At 37.9% G+C, this 25,054-nt stretch overlaps 1 protein-coding gene across 18 annotated transcripts in view; it reads right to left on the bottom strand.

Moving 5' to 3' along the window:
- Positions 1–24,843, bottom strand: part of fancc (FA complementation group C) — a 31,271-nt gene extending 6,428 nt beyond the window's left edge. For 5 of the 18 annotated variants that reach the window (XR_013658175.1, XM_020705805.3, XM_023958349.2 and 2 more), the window contains exons 1-8: positions 24,681–24,835; positions 22,321–22,564; positions 18,632–18,719; positions 18,412–18,506; positions 9,660–9,767; positions 9,485–9,555; positions 6,812–6,976; positions 6,072–6,219 (exon numbers count right to left, since the gene is read on the bottom strand). Coding sequence is in view for 17 of the 18 variants with exons in the window: in XM_020705805.3 (XP_020561464.1) it covers positions 6,072–6,219; positions 6,812–6,976; positions 9,485–9,555; positions 9,660–9,767; positions 18,412–18,506; positions 18,632–18,719; positions 22,321–22,521 (876 nt within the window). In the remaining variant the exon portion in view is untranslated. Of the gene's footprint in view, positions 1–6,071; positions 6,220–6,811; positions 6,977–9,484; positions 9,556–9,659; positions 9,768–18,411; positions 18,507–18,631; positions 18,720–19,548; positions 19,587–22,320; positions 22,565–24,347; positions 24,408–24,680 lie in introns of all 18 variants that reach the window. The other 13 variants (XM_078953134.1, XM_078953131.1, XM_078953133.1 and 10 more) reach the window with 9 other exon arrangements.
- Between the last annotated feature and the right edge of the window lie 211 nt (positions 24,844–25,054).

A 25,054-nucleotide genomic window follows, 5' to 3' on the forward strand; every position in this document is an offset into this window, starting at 1 on the left:
GAAAAAGATCTTCATATTCAGGAAAATGACAACCATTTGAGATAGGGCTGAATGGAGGTTCTTAAATGAGTCAGACACTTACAGCCTAAGAGGAAAAAAATGAAACAATATTTTTTTTTTTAACATTCCTTCTTGAAAAGATTGAACTGACCTTTATAAACCATTATTTTCAGCCCCTTTAGATTTTGTAGAAATTGAATCTTTCTAAATAACGCAAAATTGTGCAGAGTGTTAATATTTTATTTCAGTATTTTATTTAAAGATTTTTTAACTTCTCAACATTGGTTGGCTGCTTGCAATTATACAGAACGTACCATTTTCTGAGTAGGTTTGTCCACTGGGTGGCGCTGTTGAATTTCCACTCTGGTTCATTCATTCTGGCTCTCATAAACAGACCCATTTTTCCCCTCCTTCCAAATAAATTCCTTTCACATTTTTAGATAATTAACAAAATCTCAAGGGCATCACTGTAACCGTTAAACTGTGTAGGGAGTGTAGTCCCATAATATCTGAATCTATATGAGATTATGGGTGTCACTATAGAAAGAATTGTGTGTTTTCATAGATGCTTTAATTGAACAATAGAATAATGAATAAAAAATGTGAAGAAAGAAATACTCATTTGATATGAAGTTAAAAGTTGTTGATGAATAATATGCTGAACTGTAACAGTTCTGTTATCAGAAAGGACTTTTATTCAAGTATACACTCAAAGTCTGATTTGAGGCTATATAATCTCAGTTACAGTCATACAAGGGCCAACAGCCCCACTCAGTGGTCACATGGGGAAGTTCCAATATCAAAGTCTTCAAGACAAGCTTCTTTTTTATGATCTCCTTTCACGTGCACGTCTCCTCTGTCCCCTCGGAAAACATCAGAAACACCAAAACCCTCATCTTTACAAGTCCCACTGCTTGCACGCGAACTGCTGGCCTTTTCTCAGTGTACATCTGTGTGTGTGTGTGTGTGTGTGTGTGCTGCATGCCAGCTACGGATCCTCTCGCTGAAAACAGCTGTTTTTGTCAGCATCCTCCTCCATACCTTACCACTAACACTTCAAGGAGGGTCAATTACGGCACGCAGCAAACATCCTGTTTTAGGCATTCGAGGCCAGGAAGTGAGTGTTTATTGTTATTGGGTCTGCGTTTCTCACAAGGGGAGAGCTAAAATGAAGAATGTGAGTCCAATTTCATGTTTCCCATTTGGAAATGCAGCTTCTATAGGTGAGTGGAAAGGATGCCAGCAGAGGAATGGCTTGGTCTGCTGGGGGGGGTTAAGCTATCTGAAAGGTGTGTGAGGGGTCTGCAAGCTCCTGTGAACAAAGATGCTGATAAAAATCTGGATGAATTAGTTTATAAATGCAAAGTTGAGTGGAAAGTTTGGGATCCTCCTCTGCATAGCCAGATTATTTGCTGACGTAAATCACACAACATTAGCGTTTTTATCAATCTCTTATCAACAAGGCATTAAGTCATTCATAGCCCGAGAGACTTTTCCATTTACTTTATTTGTGAAAAAGGAGGAGGAAGCCAAGAGATTTTTGTCATTTTCGTGAGATTTTACAATAAATCAATTCAGTTCAACTAAATTCTTGTGGTTTCCTCATGCCAGCATAATAAAGTGAACTCTAAAGCCAAGCAGCAGTGGTTGTTTTAAACATGTCTGTACAAAATGTTAATAGATGGAAGCATTTTTCTTACTGGAAAAAAAATCAGCTTGATGTCTAGTTTATCGAAGAATTGCATAGTTATTTCCACTGGATGAACTTTTTCTTTTCTTTTTTGGAATTCATCTATAAAATTTTCCAACATTACAGATGAAAGCCCCATCTCCACAAGTCACTACTGTACGAACAAATTAGAAAACATTTTAGATTTCAATCATTAGATTTTATGGAGAAAAAACTCAAATGAGAATAAAACTAAAAAGCAATAAAAATAATAACAGTGAGACAGAAAATTAAGCTGCAAAAACTAAGCCAACGTACTTCAGACAAAGGAATTACTTACAGTTTGAATGTTTCTCTTTCATGAAGACAAATGTGATGGTTATTATACAAAATCCCATCTATACTGTCTTTTCTGCAGCCTGTCAGTCAGTTCATCACAAAATGCTTTTATATAAAGTGACAGTTATATAATTAGGTGACAAAATATTTTAATTATTTGTTTCCAATCTGTCAATAGGAAAACTAAAGGAAGGTAAAGGTAACATCTGTTTGCACCTTTACTGTTCTGTGTTTATCAATGACCTCCCGGAGGTTATAAAATCATCCGAATGTGTCATGTATGCAGATGATGTCAAGTCAACTTCAACACTTCCCACCAGCAGCGAGTGGACAAAGTGCGCGGCTTGGTTGTCATCCTCGACACCCAACGACCTTTTTCAGCCCATGTCAGCAGCACAGCTGCAAAAGCAAATCACTCACTCTGCCTTTTCTTCGGATCATTTCAGAAGAGTCTAAAGGGCCAAAAATCGGACCAAAACGCTTTTATAACTTCATATTACATTAACATTCGCCCCATTCTGGAATACGGCAGCATCATCTGGTCTGGGTCTGCCAGCCCTAACTTAAAACGCTTGAACAAAAATTCCATATGTGGCTGGCTGGTGGAACCAGAGTCACAGATGCAGTTTTACCTTCAGATTTACCTTCAGATTATCAACATCGTTTAACACTTTTCAATGTCCACACCAATGAGTTATATCACTAGAGGAGACACGCCCGCTTTAGAAGCCTGGCCGACGGTGGCGGAGCGCGACGCCATCTTGGTGAGGTCGACGACGCCCACATGACATTGATTTCCATTGATTTTAGTGGTGTCTGAGTAGCTTTTATAAACTGTATATATTTTTAGATTTAAATATATTTATACATATATATAAATATATTATATTTTATGTATATAATATATATATAGATACATTATTTGTTGTTGTTAAAAAATAGAAACAGTCAGCCTTAAAAGCTCAAAGTCTAATGAAAATGCATTGTTGCAGGACTTCTTACAAATAAAAAAATTATTAGAAAGAATTTTTAAAATTAATTTAGACATTTAGAAGTTTTAGACCTCTTTGACATGTAATTTAAATTATTTAGAACAACCCAACAATAAGTCAATAATAATAATAATAATAATAATAATAATAATAATAGTATTAATAAATCAATAGTAAGTCAATACAAACAATAAATAATAAATAAAAAATAAGTCGATGAATAATAATAAAAATAATTATATTATTATTATTATTATTGTTAATAATAATAATAATCAAAAGAAGTCCAAAAGTGAACAATAGATTTACCCTAAAAAAACAATCTGGCCTCTTATCAAAATCTGTTTCCACAAATGTTCTGAACATAGCCAGACTGTATTTCTAGTTGGTACCACAGTGATCCATCTGGGTTAACTCTTTTGATAGCCAAGATCCACTTTTTCCTGAAGTCTGAGTCCATTGGAAACCTGACTCAGTCACTGAGTCAGAAATGTATAAATCTGTATAAATAGCCTAGTATGCTGTATACAGGTTTAGCAAAATAAAATGTACATTTATATTGACAGCAAAATAAATGTACATCATGCAACATGTTGATAATAGCCCTGCAGCATCATGCATGTCAACATGTGTTCTATTAATGAAGCCCCTGCAGCCTTAAAAGAAAAAAAATTAAAATACTTACCTGTGAAATGATATACCTTCCTCCTTCATGGACTCATTTTTCTGATTTTGGCAGTTGAAACCCGCACGATGAACTGGCATTATGCAAAAAATGTGTTCACATGCATTCACTGCAGCAGTAACTTGACCTCACCAAGATGGCAGTGCTCTCTTCCCATGAGGAACCACGTGATGTCTCCTCTAGTGATATAACTCATTGGTCCTAACATTAGCATCACACTGCGATCACTTGGATCACACTTTTCTGAGGAACATAGTGGCAGGCAAGATTGACTCTTCCTTTCCGTTAGGCTGCTTTGGACTCCATGTGCCAAAGCAAACCACATCACAAGCTGTTTGATTCCATGTTTCATTTGCTCGTGCTTTAACAGTTAAATTTGGCATATTTTGTCAAATCTGTATTTGGCAAATGCTTGACTTTCTCATCGTTGACTCCTGCACTTTAAACCTTGTCCTTTGACATATCTCAGGGTTTGTAAAAACAAATCTTTCTAAAACATCTCTGCTTTAAAATATTTATTTGGTATATTTATATGAAGAACAAGTGATTATACCGTGTGACTTTGCCTATTAATGGACTTCGGCCTGTTGGCGAAAATGTGTACATAAACAAAAAAGAAATAAAACTGTATAAATATATGTACTTCATTCATTCAACCAAAACAAAAGTTTAAGTCTTTTTCTTTTTTCATTTACTATCAGCAAACCAAATACAATAAAACCTGTGTTTTCCAATCTGCCCTAATGTGAATGAGTGGGAATGGGAATGGGTCCAAAAGCGTAAAAAAGTTTACACTGCCTCCTGGATACGCACAGAGCTCAAACAGACCATCACTGAGGAAAAAAAACACAAGACAAACCGGACCAAATGGAACTGGAGCAAAGCAGGTACATTTGTTTGCAACCCAACTTTCATATTGAATTACTAAAGCAGGTATAATCCAGGAACTGGAAAAACAAACTTGTTAGCTGGAATTCTTTTTGCTTTGTACAGACATTTAAAAAAGAAAGGAAATAGTATAAAAAAACATGTCAAACTGATGTACATTGGACAACAAGGAGACAGATAATAGAAAAACACTAACAGGCATTTTCTGAATGAAATAAAGTAATGAGGACATTATATTGAGTAACCACACATACTTTTTTATTTAAAAATCCTTTCTAATCAGCCCTAATAGTTAGTGCCCAGCTGGGTCAAAGCACATATGCGTAACACAAAATCAAATGATGTAAGATGTGCTGCAAACTTTGCCAAAAGCTTAACATGAAGCGCTCTGCAAAGCCAAACTGTGTAGATTAAAGTTTGGATTTGAACACTGTAGACTATCATTAACCAGAGTTTGCAAACGTCAACCACAGATCATGAGATTATCAACCATTCCCAATCATTTTTAGGAATAAGAAAATGTTCTCAAAAGCATTTCAATTTAACTTTAGTAGTAATACAAAAATTATAAACCAATAGCCCATTTTAAGAGACAGTAGCCGCAGTTACATGTGCAAAATATCTTGATCGGATCAATGATCGGATTAGAATTCAACTGTGTACATGGGCCCAGAAAAACTTTTTCCGATTAGAACAAACGTTTACATATACAGGACTTTCGGTCGGAATAAATCAGTTGCACATGCGCAGTTCTGTTTAAAATACCGGAAGAGGAAACGGGTCCCGCTGTAAACAAGCCGAGCTGCCACATGCATAGATATGTAGCAGCTCCGTTATATACGAGATGATCTTCTAAATGTGCTTTTGTTAATGTTATTATGAAGCGCCTGTTCGCTCATCATTTTATTTTTAATCTGTGTGCTCAGTGCTTTCTATGTGGCAGAACGAAGCCGGACGAAGGGTCAGGAAAAAGCTAACGGGCGCTAATAACATTTAGCCTGGGTGAACACAAAATCCATGCGGGAATTTGCTGCAATCTGCATCTTGGCTGCATGTAACTATGTGGGAATAACATCAGCCTTTATTTTTGTCGGTACACGACTGGAAACACAAATCCACGTGATTGTTTGAACGGTTTCTAGGGACTGATCTGCATTTCTGCTTTGAAAAGCTCACACACCGCCCCAAAGCCACTGTGTGAGCTGGCGGCCCGAGTTCTGCTCGGAGACGGGAGACATGGTTCTCTTGAATTAGGCTGCTCGTTCACCTAGAGCTGAAAATGTTATAGTGTAGTTTTTGTTCATATTGACTTTACCTATTATTTATGTTTATAGTATGGAAAACGTAGTGTTTGCACTTTGTTGTTATTGATTTCACTAAAGCCAAGATGTATTTTAAGACCTGCCATGCAACCTTCCTAATATTTAGAAAGTGTAAAAGGTTAAGCTTTTAAGCAGGTATACACATTGTTTATTTATTTAAAAGTATAAATCCTTACCAGTTGAGTCTTTAGTACTTGCTGTTCTAGGTTCTGTGGTGCTGAGCCTGTGCTGATCACAGACTCCAGCAGGTCAAGCACCGCCTCCTCCAGACGAGGAAGACTGTGATACCACACAGAGACTAAAGCCGTCTCGTCCAGGGCCAAGCTACAGCAGAAGAACAAGAACCACACATTTCTTTACCAAACACTTCAGACACTACATATTGTTTTTTTTACCTGGAAAACAATATTTGTAATAATATCTTATCATATTTGAATGTATGACATGTTGTCAAACTGCATTGTTGCTCCAACATTGCCATCTTTCACATTCCCAACAGAGCTTTCCCCAATGTCAGCAGGAAGTTGATATTTCAGAAGAATTTCTATATTTTAATGTCATCTTTATTAAGTAACGTACATATTTAACATCTAAATTAAAAAATAAAATGCAGGCAGACTTTGGTGTGATGCTGTCATCACTATAGGTGAAAAGAGACAATGAAGTTGATTTATAAAAAATAATAAGCTGTAACAATAGTTAAATAAGGTGTTGTATACATTTAACAGCTTTACTCATGATTTCTAAAGATGTATATCCAACAATCGCATATTTCAAAGCTGATGTATTTAGTACTAACATTACAGGTGTTGTCGTAGATAATGTATGTTGTAACTTGAAAGTTCTTAATCCCTACTCTAACTACCGTATGCAACTGGTGCAGCATTAAAACATAGAGCGCTGTACGTTGACCTACTTTGAATCTGTTGAGTTTAGAGCATCGAGGAAGTCTTCACTCAGAGCGTCTGTGAAGGATGTCCCAGGATGTTGTAGCAAAGAGCAAATGACAGGAGAAGCCTCAGGACAGTCGATAAGGGGGACAAACGCCTCTGATGTTGTCTGAATCACATCACATGAGCACCTGAAGAGACTTATTTAGGTTAGAAGACAGTGAAAGCATCTTAATGTGACATACAAAAAGAGACATTCTAATTCTGATGGCTTTTAAACCCCCACTTTGATGAAAATAGGGTTTTTAACATATTCTTGTGATGTTTTTCTGACACAGAGGACAAACAGTGGTGGACAAAATTGTTGGTACCCGTCAGTTAAAGAAAAAGTCCACAATGCTCACTGAAATGACTTGAAACGTTAAGAAGTAACAATAAATGAAAATTTATTGAAAATTAAATAATCAAAATCAGCCATTACTTTTGAGTTGTTGATTAACAGAATTATTTCAAAAACAACCTAATGAAATAAGCCTGGACAAAAACGATGGTACCTATAACTTAATATTTTGTTGCACAACCTTTTGAGGCAATCACTGCAATGAAACGGTTTCTGTATTTGTCAATGAGCCTTCTGTACCTGTCCACAGGTATTTTGGCCCACTCCTCATGAGCAAACTGCTCCAGTTGTCTCAGGTTTGACGGGTGTCTTCTCCAAATGGCATGTTTCAGCTCCTTCCACAGATGTTCAATGGGATTCAGATCTGGGCTCAAAGAAGGCCACTTTAGAATAGTCCAACGCTTTTCTCTTTGCCATTCTTGGGGTTTTTTGGCTGTGTGTTTTGGATCGTTTTCCTGTTGGAAGACCCATGACCCGCGACTGAGACCAAGCTTTCTGACACTAGGCAGCACATTTCTATCCAGAATGCCTTGATGATCTTGAGATTTCATTTTACCTTGCTCAACTTCAAGACACCCTTTGCCAGATGCAGCAAAGCAGCCCCAAAACAGAACTGAGCCTCCTCCATGTTTCAGGACAGTGTTCTTTTGGTTGTATGCTTCATTTTTGAGTCTACCAACATAGAGCTGATGTGCCTTACCAAAAAGCTCCAGTTTTGTCTCATCTGTCCAAAGGACATTTTCCCAGAAGCTTTGTGGCTTGTCAACATGCATTTTTGCAAATTCCAGTCTGGCTTTTATATGATTTCCTTTCAACAGTGGTGTCCTCCTTGGTCGTCTCCCATGAAGTCCACTCTGGCTCAAACGACGACGAATGGTGTGATCTGACACTGATGTAACTTGATCTAGGAGTTCACCTTTAATGTTTTTGGAGGTTGTTCTGGGTTCTTTGGATACAGTTCCAACTATCCGTCTCCTCAATTTGGCATCAATTTTCCTCTTCTGGCCACGTCCAGGTAGGTTGGCTACTCTCCCGTGGGTCTTAAACTTCTGAATAATATGTGCCACTGTCGTCACAGGAACTTCAAGCTGCTTAGAGATGGTTTTATGGGCTTTACCTTTACGATGTTTGTCTATAGTTTTGTTTCTAATGTCCTGGGACAATTCTCTCCTTCGCTTTCTGTTGTCCATGTTCAGTGTGGTACACACCTTTTCACCAAACAGCAACGTGACTATTTGTCTCCCTTTAAATAGGCAGACTGACTGATTATGGGTTTGAAACCAGCTGTGATGTCAATTAAAGGACATACCTGAGTTCATCATGACCCCAGGGCAATTAGTTCTCAGTCTTTTATGGAGGTACCATAATTTTTGTCCAGCCCTATTTAATTAGGTTTTTTTTAATAATTCTGTTAATCAACAACTCAAAAGTAATGGCTGATTTTGATTATTTAATTTTCAATAATTTTCCTTTATTGTTACTTTTGAACGTTTCAAGTCATTTCAGTGAGCATTGTGGACTTTCTTTCTTTAACTGAGGGGTACCAACAATTTTGTCCACCACAGCATATAAAGTAAATTCAGCTTAAAATTGCATTTTTGAGCAATTCTTTATTCAAATCATTGCTAATTAGGAGCAAATGAAAAAATTCCATTTGAAAAAGCTCGTAGTTAAGTTAAAAATTTGCTGGGCAGCCCACATGCTCGCTGCTCCACTCCATTCTGATCCATCCATTTGTAGAAAAATAGATCCAAGTACGTCTTCATTTACCTCATCCAAGCCAACATCTGACTAAAAACTGTACGACTGGATAGCTCTGATACGGCCCGCCATTTTTGTTGCATTGATAATGTTAGGTTGGGAATGTGAGGGGCTGTAAGCTAGCGGGAGAGTGTCACAGAATGATGTGGGGAAGCAGGGGGAGGCTTACTCTCCACTAACAGTCCCGCCCACAACTCAGAGATGAATTTCTAATAAACTACTGCCGCTCTGCAGAAACTGTCTCCTAGAAAAATAACATTTTTTTTGGATTTCAGCAAACAAAGTATAAAATTTAACAACTACATCAGCTTTTGTTTTTCTATCTTATTGTTGTGAAAAAAAAAATCTATACAGAAAGCCATGTGCTGGTATAAAACTACTTTATGTTTCAAAATCAGTTGAATAATCATCCTTCTGATGTTATTGTTCTTGATAAGGAGCTGCACTGCTTTCTTTTTGCTGATTTAATACTTCAAAACCGTTGTCTGGAAAGTTAACCAACATAAGTTAGTGTACCTATCCTAGTTGTCAATATTACCTGCAACTAGGATCTGTGCTCTTCTTTGGACAACAGGTCTTTCCGATGTTTTCCTGATGCTGTTTTACCATCTAAAAAAAAAAGAGGAACATATCTATTGAAAACAATACAGTTATAAATGTACTAGATCTTAATATATGGACCTTTAGACGAAGGGCCAAATAAGAAACGATACCTTTTTTAGTACTCTCAGATGGTACTCTTTAGGTGGAACACCAGTGCTCTTCATAAGTATTTCAGCTGCAGGATTTTCTTCTTCTGTCGCGAGTCGACATAATACTTTCTGTGGGGGAAAAATGCAATCCGTTGTGAAGAAAAGCACAGATGCTCCATGAGGACAGCAGCGTACAGGACTTTGATGTCGACTCATTACTTCAAATCTGATTACTGGAAAATATGAAACACATGAGCTGTGAGAACATATTCCAGTAAGTGAGAATGCATGGGCAGCACATGAGCGACTTCAAAAATGAGCATTCTTTGTTACATCGGCCCTCAGCGTTTTACTAGACTTTTTTAAAAAGGGCCTCATCACAGCCTGATAAATCAGACTAATAAACTCTGCCAATTCTGTTCTGTGAGAAATATTGGTAATAATAAAGGAATAAAAGCGAACAAAGTGTTCATAGTGTGGATTGTTATGCAGCAAGATGTTTTTAAACCATTTACAGTACAAACACACCCACAAAAATGTATGATTACAATCAAGAGTGGTGTTAAACAAGAGGAGTGATGGGACATAGACTTGTTTCAGACATCACAACGCCATCCAGAATCATGTAGGGTAGCAAATGGCGTGTTTTCGTTTGAAATAAAGAAAAAAATGTTTGTCTCTTAGATCATATAAACACATGGCACAGAACCGATGCCAAATACACAGAAAGTATGCAAAAACTGTTATTTAGAGGGTGTGTAGCAGCCAGGTGCAAGAACTGTAATCAAATGCGCTTGATCAAATGATCATCAGCAGATGTGCGGAGCTTTATTAAAGTATACGTTTGCTGTTCTGGAGAATTCTGCGCTTATAGATTAAATCATTGCTGCTCTTCAATCCAACAGGCCTTTAAATACCATTTCTAAAACTGGAAATCTTCCACTCCTTGGTAAATGCCAAGACATTTAACATGTGGAAAGCATACAGGGTAGTGCCTGGGGATCGACCACTGCAAGAACTTCTCACAATCAAAGTCCTTTTGCGTCTCAGCCACTCGCTAACTGTTAGAGGCAAAAGTTAGTGACAGCACACGCTGCTGTTTTGAAGAAGAGTTTTCCAATCCCTGTACTCATGAGCAACTCTCCTGCTAAAAGACACCTGCTCCAGCTCCTCATCATCAAGCTTTTCAGAGGCCTGATACTGGCAGCTATTGAAGACAGGTGTGCTGGAGCATGGAAGCAAAAAACATGCAGGATGGAGGGTCCTGAGACCCGAGTTAGAAAACTAGTTTTTTTAAAGATTGGCAGGAGAAAGGCAGCAACTCGACTCAGAAAGAACGATTACAGACCCAAAGTGAGCTGCCCTTATTGTTTCAGAAAAAAACAAAAAGACAGACCCAAAGTGAGCTGCCCTTATTGTTTCAGGAAAAAACAAAAAGACAGCTCATCTTGGGTCTGCAAAGGGGAATAAAAAAACCAAGATCAAAGTAAAGACCTTAAATAACTCCATAGCACAGTAGTAGAGGGATCAAGACTTAGGATTCTTATACAACTGCAGGATTTGAGCAGCAACTTCTACATCCTGCCTCAACATTTGCCTAATTCATAATGACTTGACATGATGCTGTATGTTCTCAAGTTTCCACAAAGCTTTAGAAAAGCACTAGGAAAAAGACAACAGTATGTAATTTTCTTATACTGAGAATTGCCTTTTTTTAAACAAAAACAAAAAGTAGGACACACTTTTAAATACCTGCACTTTTTAGTAATAGTAGGTCAGCTAACCTGGGTTGTAATTGCCAATGCAAAACGTTTAAGTTAGGGTTTTTGATATATTTTTTTGATATACTATTCAAGATGGAGACCAGGTCAAAAGAGATTAAAGGTCTAAAAAAACATTTTGGACTTTATGTCTGTCACAGGTTCAACAGAAAACTCAGATATCAAAATTTTTGTAGCCTAACTGTTTGATACATTTTCTTCGTTGGTATTCAGACAAAAGCAAATCAAGCTAGAAAAAAACCAACCCATAACCAATTAACTGATCATTGATTTTTGACGTTCAAGCTTTAGATTGAATTAGGGGAGTGTTGTAAATAAGGATAAAAACATACTGGTCTCACACAATACAAACAAGTGAACATCTGCCACCGATTAGCACATCTAACATATTTTAAAAGCACAGACAGAAAAGAAAATATATAGTAGGACATTTGACATGTTGAAAAAACAAAAGGAGAAAGCAATGGGAAAAAGTCAGAACAAAACAGCTGGTGGGGCTGTGCAGTTTCCTTGCCCATGCTCTACAGCAACCGGGGATGCTTACCCTCCAAGCTCCATGCTTACCCTCCCACAAAACAATCCCAATGACTACCATCTGACAGCCCTCAAACACAGCACATTCAGCGCATGGCAAACCAATCACATTCATCACACAGTCGGTCAGGAGACACAATGGGGATGGGGGAATTAGAGGGAAGGAGGAATGGTTAGGAAAAAATATCAAGAGACTAGAATTGACTGTGATGGCTGCATGTGAAGTAGAAAAAAATAGGTGTGGTCGCCAGAAGAATGGGATGAAGAGCAGATGAATGGCAAATATTTTAGGTCAGAAGGCATCGTTCTTTCTCAGGGGAAAAACAAAAAAAAAAGGCGGGTAAAATGGCTTTAAAAAAGAAAAGGCTGCTGCCATGAAAAAGATCCCTCCATAAATCTAAAATTAAAACAGAGGAAGGGAAATGCAGAAGGCAAAAACTAAGGCAGCTTTCAGTGGGTGTCTGTTAACAATTACTAAGCCATGTTAGAATTCCACTAAAACCAATATAAGATTTAAGTATAGCCTAGGATAGTCAAAACAGCAGCGTTTCAGAGCAAGACTGGAGAAATAAAGGCAGGGAAAGGAAAGATTTTATAGACAGTGAGAGCTTAAATTGTTCAGCACCAATTTCTGAATTTTATCGCAATTTATTTTACACAGTTGAACATTAACGCAGAGAGGTTTCATTTACCTCAAAATTAGAAACTGTGGTGCACAAATGTAAAGGTATCTGTATTCTCAACTGTAAAATAATCTGAGTTGAGAATTTAAGACCTACTAAAATGAAAAAGAAATATATATTTTCAACATGCATAATTTTTCTCATGATGAAGGACATACATTAAGAAAATTAAGATTTAAACTGCGTTTGTTAGTTTTTCTTTATTCAAATCGTTGTAAATCAGGAGCAGATGGAAAAAATGCCATTTTAAAAAGGTTATATTTGTGACGTACAAACTACAATTGGCAGGCCACAAGCTCCCTGCTCTGCTCGATTCCAATGCATCCACTTGTACGTCTTTTTTCCCCTGGTCTGAGCTGGCGTCTGGCTCAAAACTGTACAGCTGCAAAGCTCCATCATTGCTTACCATTTTTGTTGCACCGCTAATGTTAGTTTGGGGTTGTGAGGGGCTGTAAGATAGTGAGAGAAAGTAAAAAAATAAAGGGATCATGGAAAATTAGCGCAGGCTAAATTTACGCCAACAGTCCCAAACGCAAATCAGAGGTGCATTTCCAATGAACTCCTGCTACTCTGCAGAAACTGTCCTAGAAATATCAAAGGCTCTTTTTGCCTAAAAAACTGCATAATCCTAATTAAAAAACCACTAAACCACTGGGAAGGTTTTTACAATGGATCAAAAGATGATTGATGTGGGACTTTACTAAAACCAAAATACATGTTATAACTTTATTTGTTTACCCAAAGTTAAAAATTAATAATGTATGTATTTCATTAAACAAACAAGACCCAAGCTGAAGAAAAACCTCCAAAAGTCTTAATGTTAATACACCATACACATTTTTCAGCAAAAGCAAGATCCTAAAAATGTCAAGTTAAATGTTGGATATCCATAACAGCGAATGATAATTACAACCTGAACACAAAAGCTTAAGAAAGAGTCATCTATTTCTGCTTAAATGTTTAAAAAACTTTAGGTTGATCTGATATACGAGGAAAATGACTACTTCAAACAGATAAAATCAATATAATTAAATAGCATAAAACATAGTCTAAAATTATAAAGCAGCAAGATAGCGGCTGTAGGGCATTCCAATGCTCGAGTCACTGAAGAAACACATGAAAGCACAATTCCTTCTCTGATCTCCTTGTCATGTTAGTGCAGTACTGTGTGGTCCTTGTGAGCTGACTGAGTTAATAACTGTATGACACTGCCCGCAGCCATGTGGCTTTACCCAGAATCCATCAAATCCATGGAGAACACTCAGATGTGGAAAGGAGCAGGAGATAGTTAGACAATAAAAAGAACACAACTCTGACAAAAAAAAATACGAACTTTATTCTGCACAATTATGAGGAAAGTATGTTGACTATTGGTAAAGCCTTGCAGGAAAAAAAAAGGTCGTTTTTTTTTTTTTAAAGTACGGTAGTTTTAGATTAGTTGTCAAACAAAAATTATACATTTGTTGGAAGAAAGTTCATGACTAACTAAGTTAAACCTCGCTTTATGAGCTCTATGAGCTTTAACTGAGCTTTCCTTGTTAAATCTTGGGTTTAAAAAAACACCCTGAACTTGTGTTTAGCCATTATGTGCAAAACTATGTTTGGCCGGACTTTAGGTTAGCACAAATGCTGCTAACCTAAAGTCATGCACGTTATTGAAGATTTGTTGAACTGAGCTGATTTCTAAACAGAAAACCTCGACACCCAAGTGTTGCAGAGTCAACAATAAATCAATGAGAACCGCACTCCTTAAATGTCACGTTACAGACAAGTCAGTAGAAAAAGGCTCATTGTGAAAGCTGTAAGAAAACAATGTTGGGAATTGTGATCAGACTGCATTCTACACACCGAGGCCGACCATTCCTGGCTTAAAACCACCACCATCAACAACCCCCACCCCCAACAGGCTGATCAGTGCTTCCCATTTGTGGTGAGGGTAAGAAAACAAAAACAAAAAAGAACAATGAAATGATGTTTCAGAGGTGCTCACAAGTTTATTTTACTTAGATCTTCCCCACAGTAACATGAAACATTTTAGTAAAAAAAGGTTCCATAAGCTGTTCACTAGTAATCAGTATTGCGTCTTAAACCAACTATTAGCCCTTTCTACTCATTTGAATAGTGCTGCGTTTTCTGACCAGCACCAAACTACATATATCCACACTATATCCAAAAAGTATGCTCAACAGTCTCACTTTTTTGCTACATGGAGTCACACTTTGATTACAAGTGTGACTTTTTTTGTGTGAATTCTTGTGTTTGTCTTTTAAACAAAACATAAACAGTCAGACATAAAATCTTACATAAAACTAAGCTATTTCAATAAGTAAGGTAAAATCAAAAATGTGTCGTTAGACTTCCTAACAAACTATGACACTTTACCACAGTTGCTATACCTCTAAAACTCAAGCAAGTCTGCCGTCTCTTTTGCAGGTCAAAGATCATCTGGTGAGTTTAATCACCCACTCTCATCATCTTTTGAGCCATTTTAAAAGCATTCCAAGTGGTTTGTGCAGAGCAGCAGTAGTTCATTAGAAAGTTGTTTCTGAGATGTGGGCGAGACCATTGGCCCCGAGTAACTCCGCCTCCCTTCCCATCCCCGTCATTGAGAGCTTGGAGCAGGGAGTTTGTGGCCCACCCAGCGTATTTTCTATGTAGCAAATAAGCTCTTTTTAAAACTGCATTTCTTCATCTGCTCCTGATTCACAACAATTTGAATAAATAAATAATGATAATTAGAAATGAAGTTTTAAGCTGAATTTTTTTAAATATGTCCATCATCAGAGAAATTCTATCAGAACTTGTCAAAAACACCAAAAAAATAATTTCATCACAGTGGATCTTTAAGACTTACTTTTAAAAGACCAAATAGTAATTACCAAGATTTGTTGAGGCTAAATTAATCAAAAGACAAACAGCACAGACAGAAAGGGTAGAAAAGTGTGTGTCACAAGAACAGGCCGACGCCCGGATCCAAATGCAGCAGGTTCATTTGCTCAGCTAAAAGTCCAGAAAGCTAAATCAGGGTCAGGCAGGGGTCAATAACATGAGGGCATGAGATTATCAGAGGAGAGACGGGGTACTCAGAATCCAGGCGAGAGTCGGGGCAGGCTGCAGGCAAACAGTCAGAAACAGGGTCAGAAGACAGAAGATCAGATCCAAATATATCACTCAGAAAAGAAGGCAGAGAGACACGAACAATACTTCGCACTGAGCTCATCTCAGTGCAGAGCTTAAGTATGCTGTGGTTGATGAATGAATGAGAGTCAGGTGTACGGATCCAGGAAGTGTTGTAAGAACTCTGGAGATGTTCCCACTGGTGACCACACGAGGAGACAGAGCTCTGACTTCTGACAGTGTATGAGCTAGGGCTGGGCGATATGGCCTCAAAATAAAATAAAATCTCTGTTTTTATTTTATTCTTTTATTCGATTTCCAAGTTTTTCCTGATCCCCCCCCCCCCCCCCCCCCCAACTTAAGGAAAGCACTAAGTACAAACGGCAGACAACTTAAGTTAAAGCAAATTTTGCTTTTATTTAATCAAACGCAAGACAAATGTAACCCCCATTTCTGGGATGAATAATAAATAAATGAACACACTCTTGAAATCAAAGTCTCAGCTGTGTTTTGAGTCACATTTTGTAGTCTAGACCAGTGTCTTTCAACTAGTGTGCCGTGGGAGATGGTCAGGTGTGCTGTGGGAAATTGCCCTCATTAACTGATCTAAAAACATTTTCCATCTTCAGGATATCAGCTCTTTACGCAGTATCCGTAAGATCTGACCTCAACGATTCTGCTATCGGTACTGGAGAAGTCGCGTTTTTTTGTGTCCCACAAGATATAAACTACAGCTGTAACAGTGTGGGATTTTTGATCACCGCGGTGATGAAGCAGCAGGAGTCGCAGTCAACCGCACCCACGCACCCCCCGCCGAACACAAAATCCCCCAGCGGCCGCGTCGCAAATGAATACCGGTACAAGTAATAATTACAACGCAGTATTCTTTATTAACAAATAACTGTGTTTTTCAAACTTTTTTGAGCCACGGCATCCAAAAAAAAAGAAGAAAAAAAAGGAGAAACTCATAGTCTGTATTGAGCTTCACAATCTCACATGCATTTTTGTGAGAATTGTGGCAGAAAAAGCTGGAAGTTGCAGCTTTTTTTTCCAAAAGATGTAATAAATGTTACGTTAGAAGATTTAAAAACTCTTTGATGTGTCTTCGTTGTGGTTTCAAGACGTTTAACAAGGACGACTCATTGTGCGCTGAGATGCTGTCACTTTAACCCAATGCATCATGGGAAATGTAATGCGAATAGCCGCCGAACGCAAACAGACTAGCGTCTCTGAGCTTCATTGTTTTGTTCACTTGTTCCACGGTCTGACACTGGATTCTGTGGAAAGCTACACCGCTAAAGACGAGCTTTAGCTGGTATTATTGTTGGAACTGAGAGACTTTATGAGTAGAATCTGAACAAGGAAGTGAAGACTTTAACCACTTCTGATTGGTCAGACTGATGACATGCAATTAAGCCTCAAAGAATGGTTGGTGGAGACAGTTAAAGGGGCGGGACTTTTCTTAATACAGCTGCAGCTGCGGCTAAATCGCGTTACCGTCAATCTTATCAAAATGTCTTCAATATAATCAAATAAACACAAAGAAAAAATAATTTTACAATCTTTCATATTCCTAACTACTCAGTGTTTTATCAGGGCCTGTTTGGATGAACAAAGAGCTGATATCCTGGAGATGGAAAATGTTTTTAGATCAGTGAATGAGGGCAATTTCCCACGGCACACCTGACCATCTCCCACGGCACACTAGTGTGCCGCGTCGCACTGGTTGAAAAATACTGATCTAACTAATGAACTAACTATATAGGTGTTTTAGAATGAGTATGTGTATGTGTGTCAGCACGCTGCGTTTGGAAGGACCGCGTGCCGAGAGTGAGTAAGAGCGTGCACAAGTGTTGGGGGTGCGCACGCATTCATGTTTGGAGTTACGGAGTGAAGGAGAACAGTAATAAAAGGTTTTCCCCAGGTGTTGGAATAGGTTTGTGGTGCTGCTGCCTGGGGTCTCTTTCTCCAAGTCTGTGGCAGCAAACCCATACCAGTTCCAAACAACAGAGGATTTTATCATTTTTTTGGGAACACACTTCCCACTCTCACCGGGAGCCATGTACGTAGTCGCTTGCTGTTTCGTGTGTGCTATTATGTTGTCGTTTGTCGCTTCCCATACTGCCGTGTGAAATTAACGCTACGGAAGCTCTGGGGAGCCAAAAATACGCCATTACACAAAAACTCGTATTAGTTATTTTTTTAAATCACCCGTAACAAAAAATTCGAATTAATTAATTCAATCGATTTTTCGGCCAGACCCAGTATGAGCAAGACTGTCGTATCTGTGAGAGGACATGATAGTCTTTGTGTGGGGATTGCCGTATCTCGTGTAGGGTTACCTATAGGTTGGTTCCACTTGCAATCACTACAACCATAATATTTTTTCTTTTAATGGCATCAAACTGAGGAATCAAGTAGTGAAGTGTTAACACCAGTATGAACATATAATTACATATTACCATGGATGATTAAAGAAGTTTGACTTTTTTGGAAAGTCACTTAATCTGTATTATTTCTTTGTGTTGTGATATACAATGTAGATAAAAAATACAAGACATGGTCCTCCTCATACTTCTGCATGAAAGAAATGTCAAATGAACATGGATGACCTATGATGGGTTCTACATTAACAGATTTAAAAGGCCAAATTCTTACCCTAATCCACTGGTTGGCTTTTCTTTCCACAGCATTGCTAGGGTTCTCGGAGTACAGTCCCCACAGACACTGGAGGAGCAGCCCTCTGTTTGTATCTACAGACAAAGCATAATCACACAACTCATTACACACCATGTCTAAATCATTACCATCATTTTTACTGTTGTCTGCCAGGGAGTCCAGCAAACAACTACTGCTTGAGTATCCAGTAAACGCTCACCTCCCACAGTGACATAAGGGTTCCAGCACAGGCGGCCTACAATCTGGCCCAAAAAGGGCAGCTCCTTCATGCTTTCTGCTGTGGAGCCCTGAGAGAAAGACAGATTCAGAACGAGAGAAAGATTTGATGTCATGCCGTACATGGTTTCAATTTAAATACTTCTATACCTCTGGGAAAGCATGTGATTCAATCAAAACAGACATGGAGGTTTTAAACTAAGGCAGATGCTTCTACAGCTTACAGGACGCCCTTAATCGTGACTCGCATACATTGCATTTTTTTTAATCCAATGATAAATGACCACCAACATTTAATCTAAATAAATCAACATTTTCAAAACCAAGATGTAAAGGAGGTGAACTTAAGTATAAAAAGTATTGGTTCTTGGCACAACAAAGCTATTTAAAGCCAGAAGTCCTTATTTATTATGACTTGTAGGTCAGCAAAGTGAAAGAAATCCCTCATCCATAATATTTCTTCACAAGTTTAATCTGTAAATGATTAAATGGCAAAAACATAAACTTGTGCATTAAAAAACATTTTCTATCCTTGTATTAATAGAATATTGTACCATTGTGGACACAGCTGCATCAAAACATATTGAACAAAAAGGCGGGAAAAGAAAATGATGCAGCTTTAGGCCTTTAGGTTTCAAAAGCTTTACCCTGTCAAGGAGACTGACTTAACTCATTCAAGAGTATGACATCACCATTAATGGGAAGCATAATGGTAATAGGCCCTAGCAGAATTCCACTAAATACCCCCACAACCCCTACAACTATTGCTGCCCGCTACACAGGCCTCAATGTGGGCCCTCCGATTAGTCTGATCGTTTATGGTAAACGGTGTGTTTGTGTGAATGTGTGTACATGTGTTTATTTGTGTGTTGATGCAACAGAAAAGGAATGCTCACTTACAATAGAAACCATTCAATGTTCTGCAAGTACAGGAATGCCTTTAAGGAAAAAAAAAAAGCCATCACGACACAAAGTAATTATGACTGACTTCCAGGGCACAATCAGCATCAAAGAGCTGTCAGTAATATCTGTAATTACATGTGGAATTTGAAGCCATGGATCTTGTTTTGATTAGCCACAAAGGCATCTCAGAAACAACTGTCGGATTATGTTGAAGCCAAGGAGCTTAATGAAGCAAGAATTTCGTCAAATGAAAGTAAACGGTGTAGAAACACTTCTGCTAATGAACATGCAGAGGAGAGTACCAACAGAGCTGGAAAAATTACCTCAGAGATCATCGAAAAACAAAATCATATTTAATATAATCTGACATCAAGAACATTTTTAAAGTATTTAACGATTCAAAAAAATCCCTTTATGCATTTGATCAATCGGATGGACTCCTTTATGTTAGATGCCTGCCTCCTCTGAAGACGAGGGTCATTTGGAGTCTAATTTAAGTTTTATTGACTCTTAAATTAAACTGCTGCAGGGAAATGGAAAAAAAATGTTTTGTTGTTTTGCTATTTGTATTCATGTATCATTGCAATCCTGATCACTAGTATCGCATATCGCGAGTTTTCCTCATATGCAGCCCTATGAGATAAAACAAGACAACCGTACCAAATACCACCCAACAATGCACTCCTTAAGCTTCTGTATACATTGATTTATTCAAAATTAAATGCAGCAGTAAACGACTTAGCGGATACGTTATCTGTCTTTTTCCAGTTCGATAAGCTTACCGTTAGCTCCAACTTCAAATACATGGATAAATATGACGAAACAAACCACATTTCTAACATTGTTACCATTCAATTACAAAAGGAAATATCAAGATAGAAAACATCCTCTGCTTTTCTAACAATGTATAAACCTGCAAATTAACAATACAAAAATGTCTCATCGTGGGCCAAAAGCCACAAGAAAGCTTTAAAGTCATCAAAGGAGGCAAAAGTCTGCCAAGAGGCAGGGTATTCTCGGCTGCTCTTTTATGAGCCCACTGCCAGTAAAAAAGATTTCAACCCAATTAAGCTATACCGTTCTCTCTCTTTATTTATTTCTCGTTCAACGGCTCCACGGACTGTGACGCCTCTTTATGACGCACAGCCAAAGTAATGCTCACACAAAAAGAGAGCGAAAAGTGATTTGACAGTAAGCGCTTTCATCTACAAAAATATGATTGGGTTGCAGAGAAATGTGATAATCAGACTGAGACAATGAGACTGATTTTAATCATTTCAGAGGAATGACAGTAAATTATGTAGCTCAAAAGTGGCAGGAGTGCAATAATTGTGACAAAATAAATCATGCTTTTAATGTATTAGAGATGGTGATATCCTAAGGAGAGGGAGCTGGACAGAGAACCCAGCAGTGAAATCTTGCAACACTGCAGCCCTCCTGTCCTCGGCCCCTTTCCCAGATTTGCTGGATCTGATATGGGGATACATTAGGTTAGCGCTCCAGGTCCCAGCGCGGCTATTACCTGACTAACTCAACATTGCGCCTCTGCCAGCCAGTTATACACAGCCTCTGCAGAGCACAGAGCACCTTCTGTTACTCTGCCGGACTAACTGCTCAAACACTGACTCTGAAAGAGCATGTGTGTTTGGCCATGTGTAATGGACATATTTGTGTTTCACTTAATTAATTGTTCAAGAATCAAATGAATGCAGGTCAGCCTAATGTATGCAATCGATTCCTTTTTATTTGGTGATACGACTGAAACAGACCTGTTAGTCCTCGTTATGAATACAGACCATTTAAAGACCCACTGCAATGAAAATTGTGTTTTTTTTTGGTGTTTTTAACATGTTTTTGTGGCGCTTTTCTGATGATAGAGGACATGTATAAAAACAATTAAGCTTAAAATTGCATTTTGGAGTATTTCTACTATCAAATCACTGTGAATCAGGAGCAGACAAAAATACTTTGTTGGGAAAAACCTGTAGTTGTGATGTAGAGGCTACAATCAGCAGTAGGCCTGCACAATATACCGCAAATTTATGGTTATCGCAATATCTAGCTGTGCAATATTCATATCGCAATGTGCTAAAACAATCTTATGGCAACTTGAAGCATTTAAAGAACCAAATAAATCCCTTTACTCATTTCACCAATCGGATGAACCCTGTCACGTTATTGACCAATCAGATGGAGCCCTATTGTGTTAGATGTTGGCCTCCTACAGTATGTCGACGAGGGTCATTTGGAATATAATTTTTAAACTGTTGCAATGAAATGGGAATGATGTTTTTGGTTGTTTTGCTATTTGTTCATATACCACAAATGATATCGTTCTCGCAATATTTATCACTTATCTTGCATATCGCGAGTTTTCCTCATATCATGCAGCCCTAATCGGCAGTAAATAAGGATTCCTGCTCTCCTTCATTCTTTGGCATCAACATGCAGCTGGGATTTGACTGAAAACTGTAAGACTGGAGAGCTCCACAATTCTCCACAATTTTTGTTGCACTGTTAATGTAAGGTTGGGGTGGTGAGGGGCTGTAAGCTAGCGGGAGTGCGTGTGCTCTGCGGAAACTATGTCCAAGAAAAAAACACAGTTATTGATTTGTGCTCAAGATGCCATAATCAAAATTAAAAGACCATTGGGAATGCTATTACAACAGATATTAGTGAAGTGGAGCTTTAACTGGTATGTGAGCATTTTTTCACAAGAACCAACAGCTCAGCAATTTTTACTGTCAATTTATTGCAAAAGCAGCTTACTATGTTGCTGATCTGTGCGAGAACTTGCTTGAGGAAATCCGTCAGGCCCCTCAAATGTCGGAGGATATCTTTCTGAGCGTGTGCACCGCCAGCCTGGTCCCAGGCCACAGCTTTATCCAGCCAAAACTGCATCTTCTGAGCATCCAGCAAAGGCTCTGAAGTTTCTTGGAGTTGGCTCAATGGCTGCTGCAGCTCTGTCATGTTGTATGTGCAGGCAAATTAACTTCCAAGGCAAAGAAATATCCTATAAAACATAAAACCAGAGTAAAGCACAAGTGTTACAGAAAAGAAATCTTGCATAATCTAAGCTTAATTCTATTTAATTTTTTGGTATGAGAGCTTAGATAATTTTAACCTATATGACTCTGGCTTTTATAAATCGAAGTGTTAATTTAGAATTTCTATATAATGAAGAAATTTAGTTAGGAAAGATCTGGGTGTGTGCCAGATGAGATTATTATGCAAGTACTTCTCTTTCGGCATCCCTCGGCCACTAGGGCTAGCCCCTAAAAAAACTATTTTGGACAACACCACCGCACCAAATGCCCCTACAACTGGAGGGGTAAGGAGAAGCCGTAGGTGTAGGGGAAGAATTTGGATTCAGCCATAGTCTTACAACACAGATGTTTTGTTTCTGTGCGCATCAATATGTTAATAGCATAATGACAATCAAACATCTTTATTGAATAAGCTTTAAACCTCATAAAAGTTTTAAAATGTAATGGATTTGAAGCACTTATCTGGAAACAAAATCATTAAACTCAGAAAGAGTGAAAAATGAATAAAAAGTGAAAATGACATAACGATAGTCTAGTGTGGATTTACTGCACCCTCAAACCAAAATTTCCCAGTTAGAGCTCTTTATAAGTAACAAACAATTAAGGGGTGTAAATTAAATCAATTCTTGAGTTTGCTCAAGATTTGGTTTCATTTTGAAGCTAAAACAGTAAAACAGCCTATCTAAAGCCAAGAAGAACTCATCTTTACGAGACAGAGAAATTCCAAATAAAAATCTTACACTATAAAATTGATTATACATATATATGGCCTTCAGGTTTAAACAAAAACTTTTCACATTTAAGTTACTTTATTATGAAATGTAATTATATAAATAAATATTGCCTCTTGTAACAGCAAATATGGTAATTCAGTACAAGTATACATTTAACAATATTAAGCTTCAGACAAACTATGACCTACCGGGAAATGAAAAGTGAATTCATGAACTTATACGTATGGAGACAGGAAAGTGTGGGGTTTTAATAGCAAGGATGTGTATGATGAGGATACATTTTATGACTAAATATAGCCTGTGGATGGTATGTGTGTATTTATTGTTCCTTACAATAATGACAGGTCTGTGTGGCACATCATAGAGTTAGATTTTATGATCACCTGGTTACACAAGATTTGTTTAAAGTCTTGCCATCATCTCTGCTGGAAAGCCCCTATGGCACTCTGATGTGGATATATAAATACTCATTTTAAGGGAGGAAAAAGCCAAACCAAATTATAAACGAATACTTTTTTTTTGCCTTTTTTAAGATAAAAAAGAAAGACAAGTTCAGCGCAGCAGTTGTTATAGTAGCATAAAGTGTCCCTGAATGTTTCATCCCTAAGCTATGTGTAAAACAAAATAATCTGAAGTGAAAGTGTAAAAATGCTTCTCCACAGCCTGATTCCCTTGGTATATTAGTTTATATAGCATAGCATGCCTGCAGCACTGATGTTGACTTGAACATTTCAGAGCAGGAACAAGATGTGACTGGTCAAATATTTTTATTTTGAAGATTTGTCAGGCTTAGCTTGTTTGATTTGGGGTTTTACTGTGTTTGCTCTTCTAATTGGGAGATTGTTTGCATGATTTCTGTACTACCAAATATGCTACACATCAATTTCCAACATCACATCTGTGTTTACAGCATGTCAAACAGGATATTAAAGGTAAATCCAAATCCAAAAACCGTGGAGCAAATATTTGCCAATTATTTGAAAATTATTACATATATGAGTAAGATTAAACATACCTGTCCACATCACATGATGGCACCCTGCACAGTAAGTAAATTAGAAGCAGTAATGTGTACCTGCAGCGATGAACCGCAGGATGTCAGTGACTTATTCCACGTTTGAAGGTACATTTGGTTAAAAATCTTTGATTTAAGCAAAAGACGTACATACAAAAATCTGCGTCAAATTATTTAACAAACAACGCGGTGGCAAGAGCATCAGCATGTCTCAGAGAAAATCTGACTAATAATTCTTGACACATTCTTTCTTTGCTAGCTTGTTAGCAACTCGAGAGCATATTACTCATAGTCGTGTAACCGTAGTTACAGAAACGTCAAATTAAAACTTACAGCTACGCAAGTTCAGTAGGTGTCATCTTAACATGTCAGCAGAGCAGAAGTCGCCAATACTCATACTTTCGTCAAGTCTCCAGCTGTGCCGACATTGCTGTTTTTCCACGGAGTTAAACAACTGAACTTCCCTCCTTTCCCGGTAGTCTGCGCATAGACAAACCCGATTGGCTGAGAGCTTTGTTGCGCGCGCACACGCCACCGGGGTTGAATGATGGGAAATGGAGTATTCACTCGAAATGCTCAAAAAATAAAATGTCAGTGACAAACTTTTGAACAAGAATGTTAGAATAATAGTACTTTTTCTGTATAGACTGCATGCATGTCACCTAGTTTTTTTATCCTTAGATTTAACAAAGAGCAAATAAAATATC

Source organism: Oryzias latipes, chromosome 9 (genome assembly GCF_053564925.1).
Source record: "Oryzias latipes strain Hd-rR chromosome 9, Olatipes_Hd-rR_3.1".
Classification (NCBI taxonomy): Eukaryota; Metazoa; Chordata; class Actinopteri; order Beloniformes; family Adrianichthyidae; genus Oryzias; species Oryzias latipes.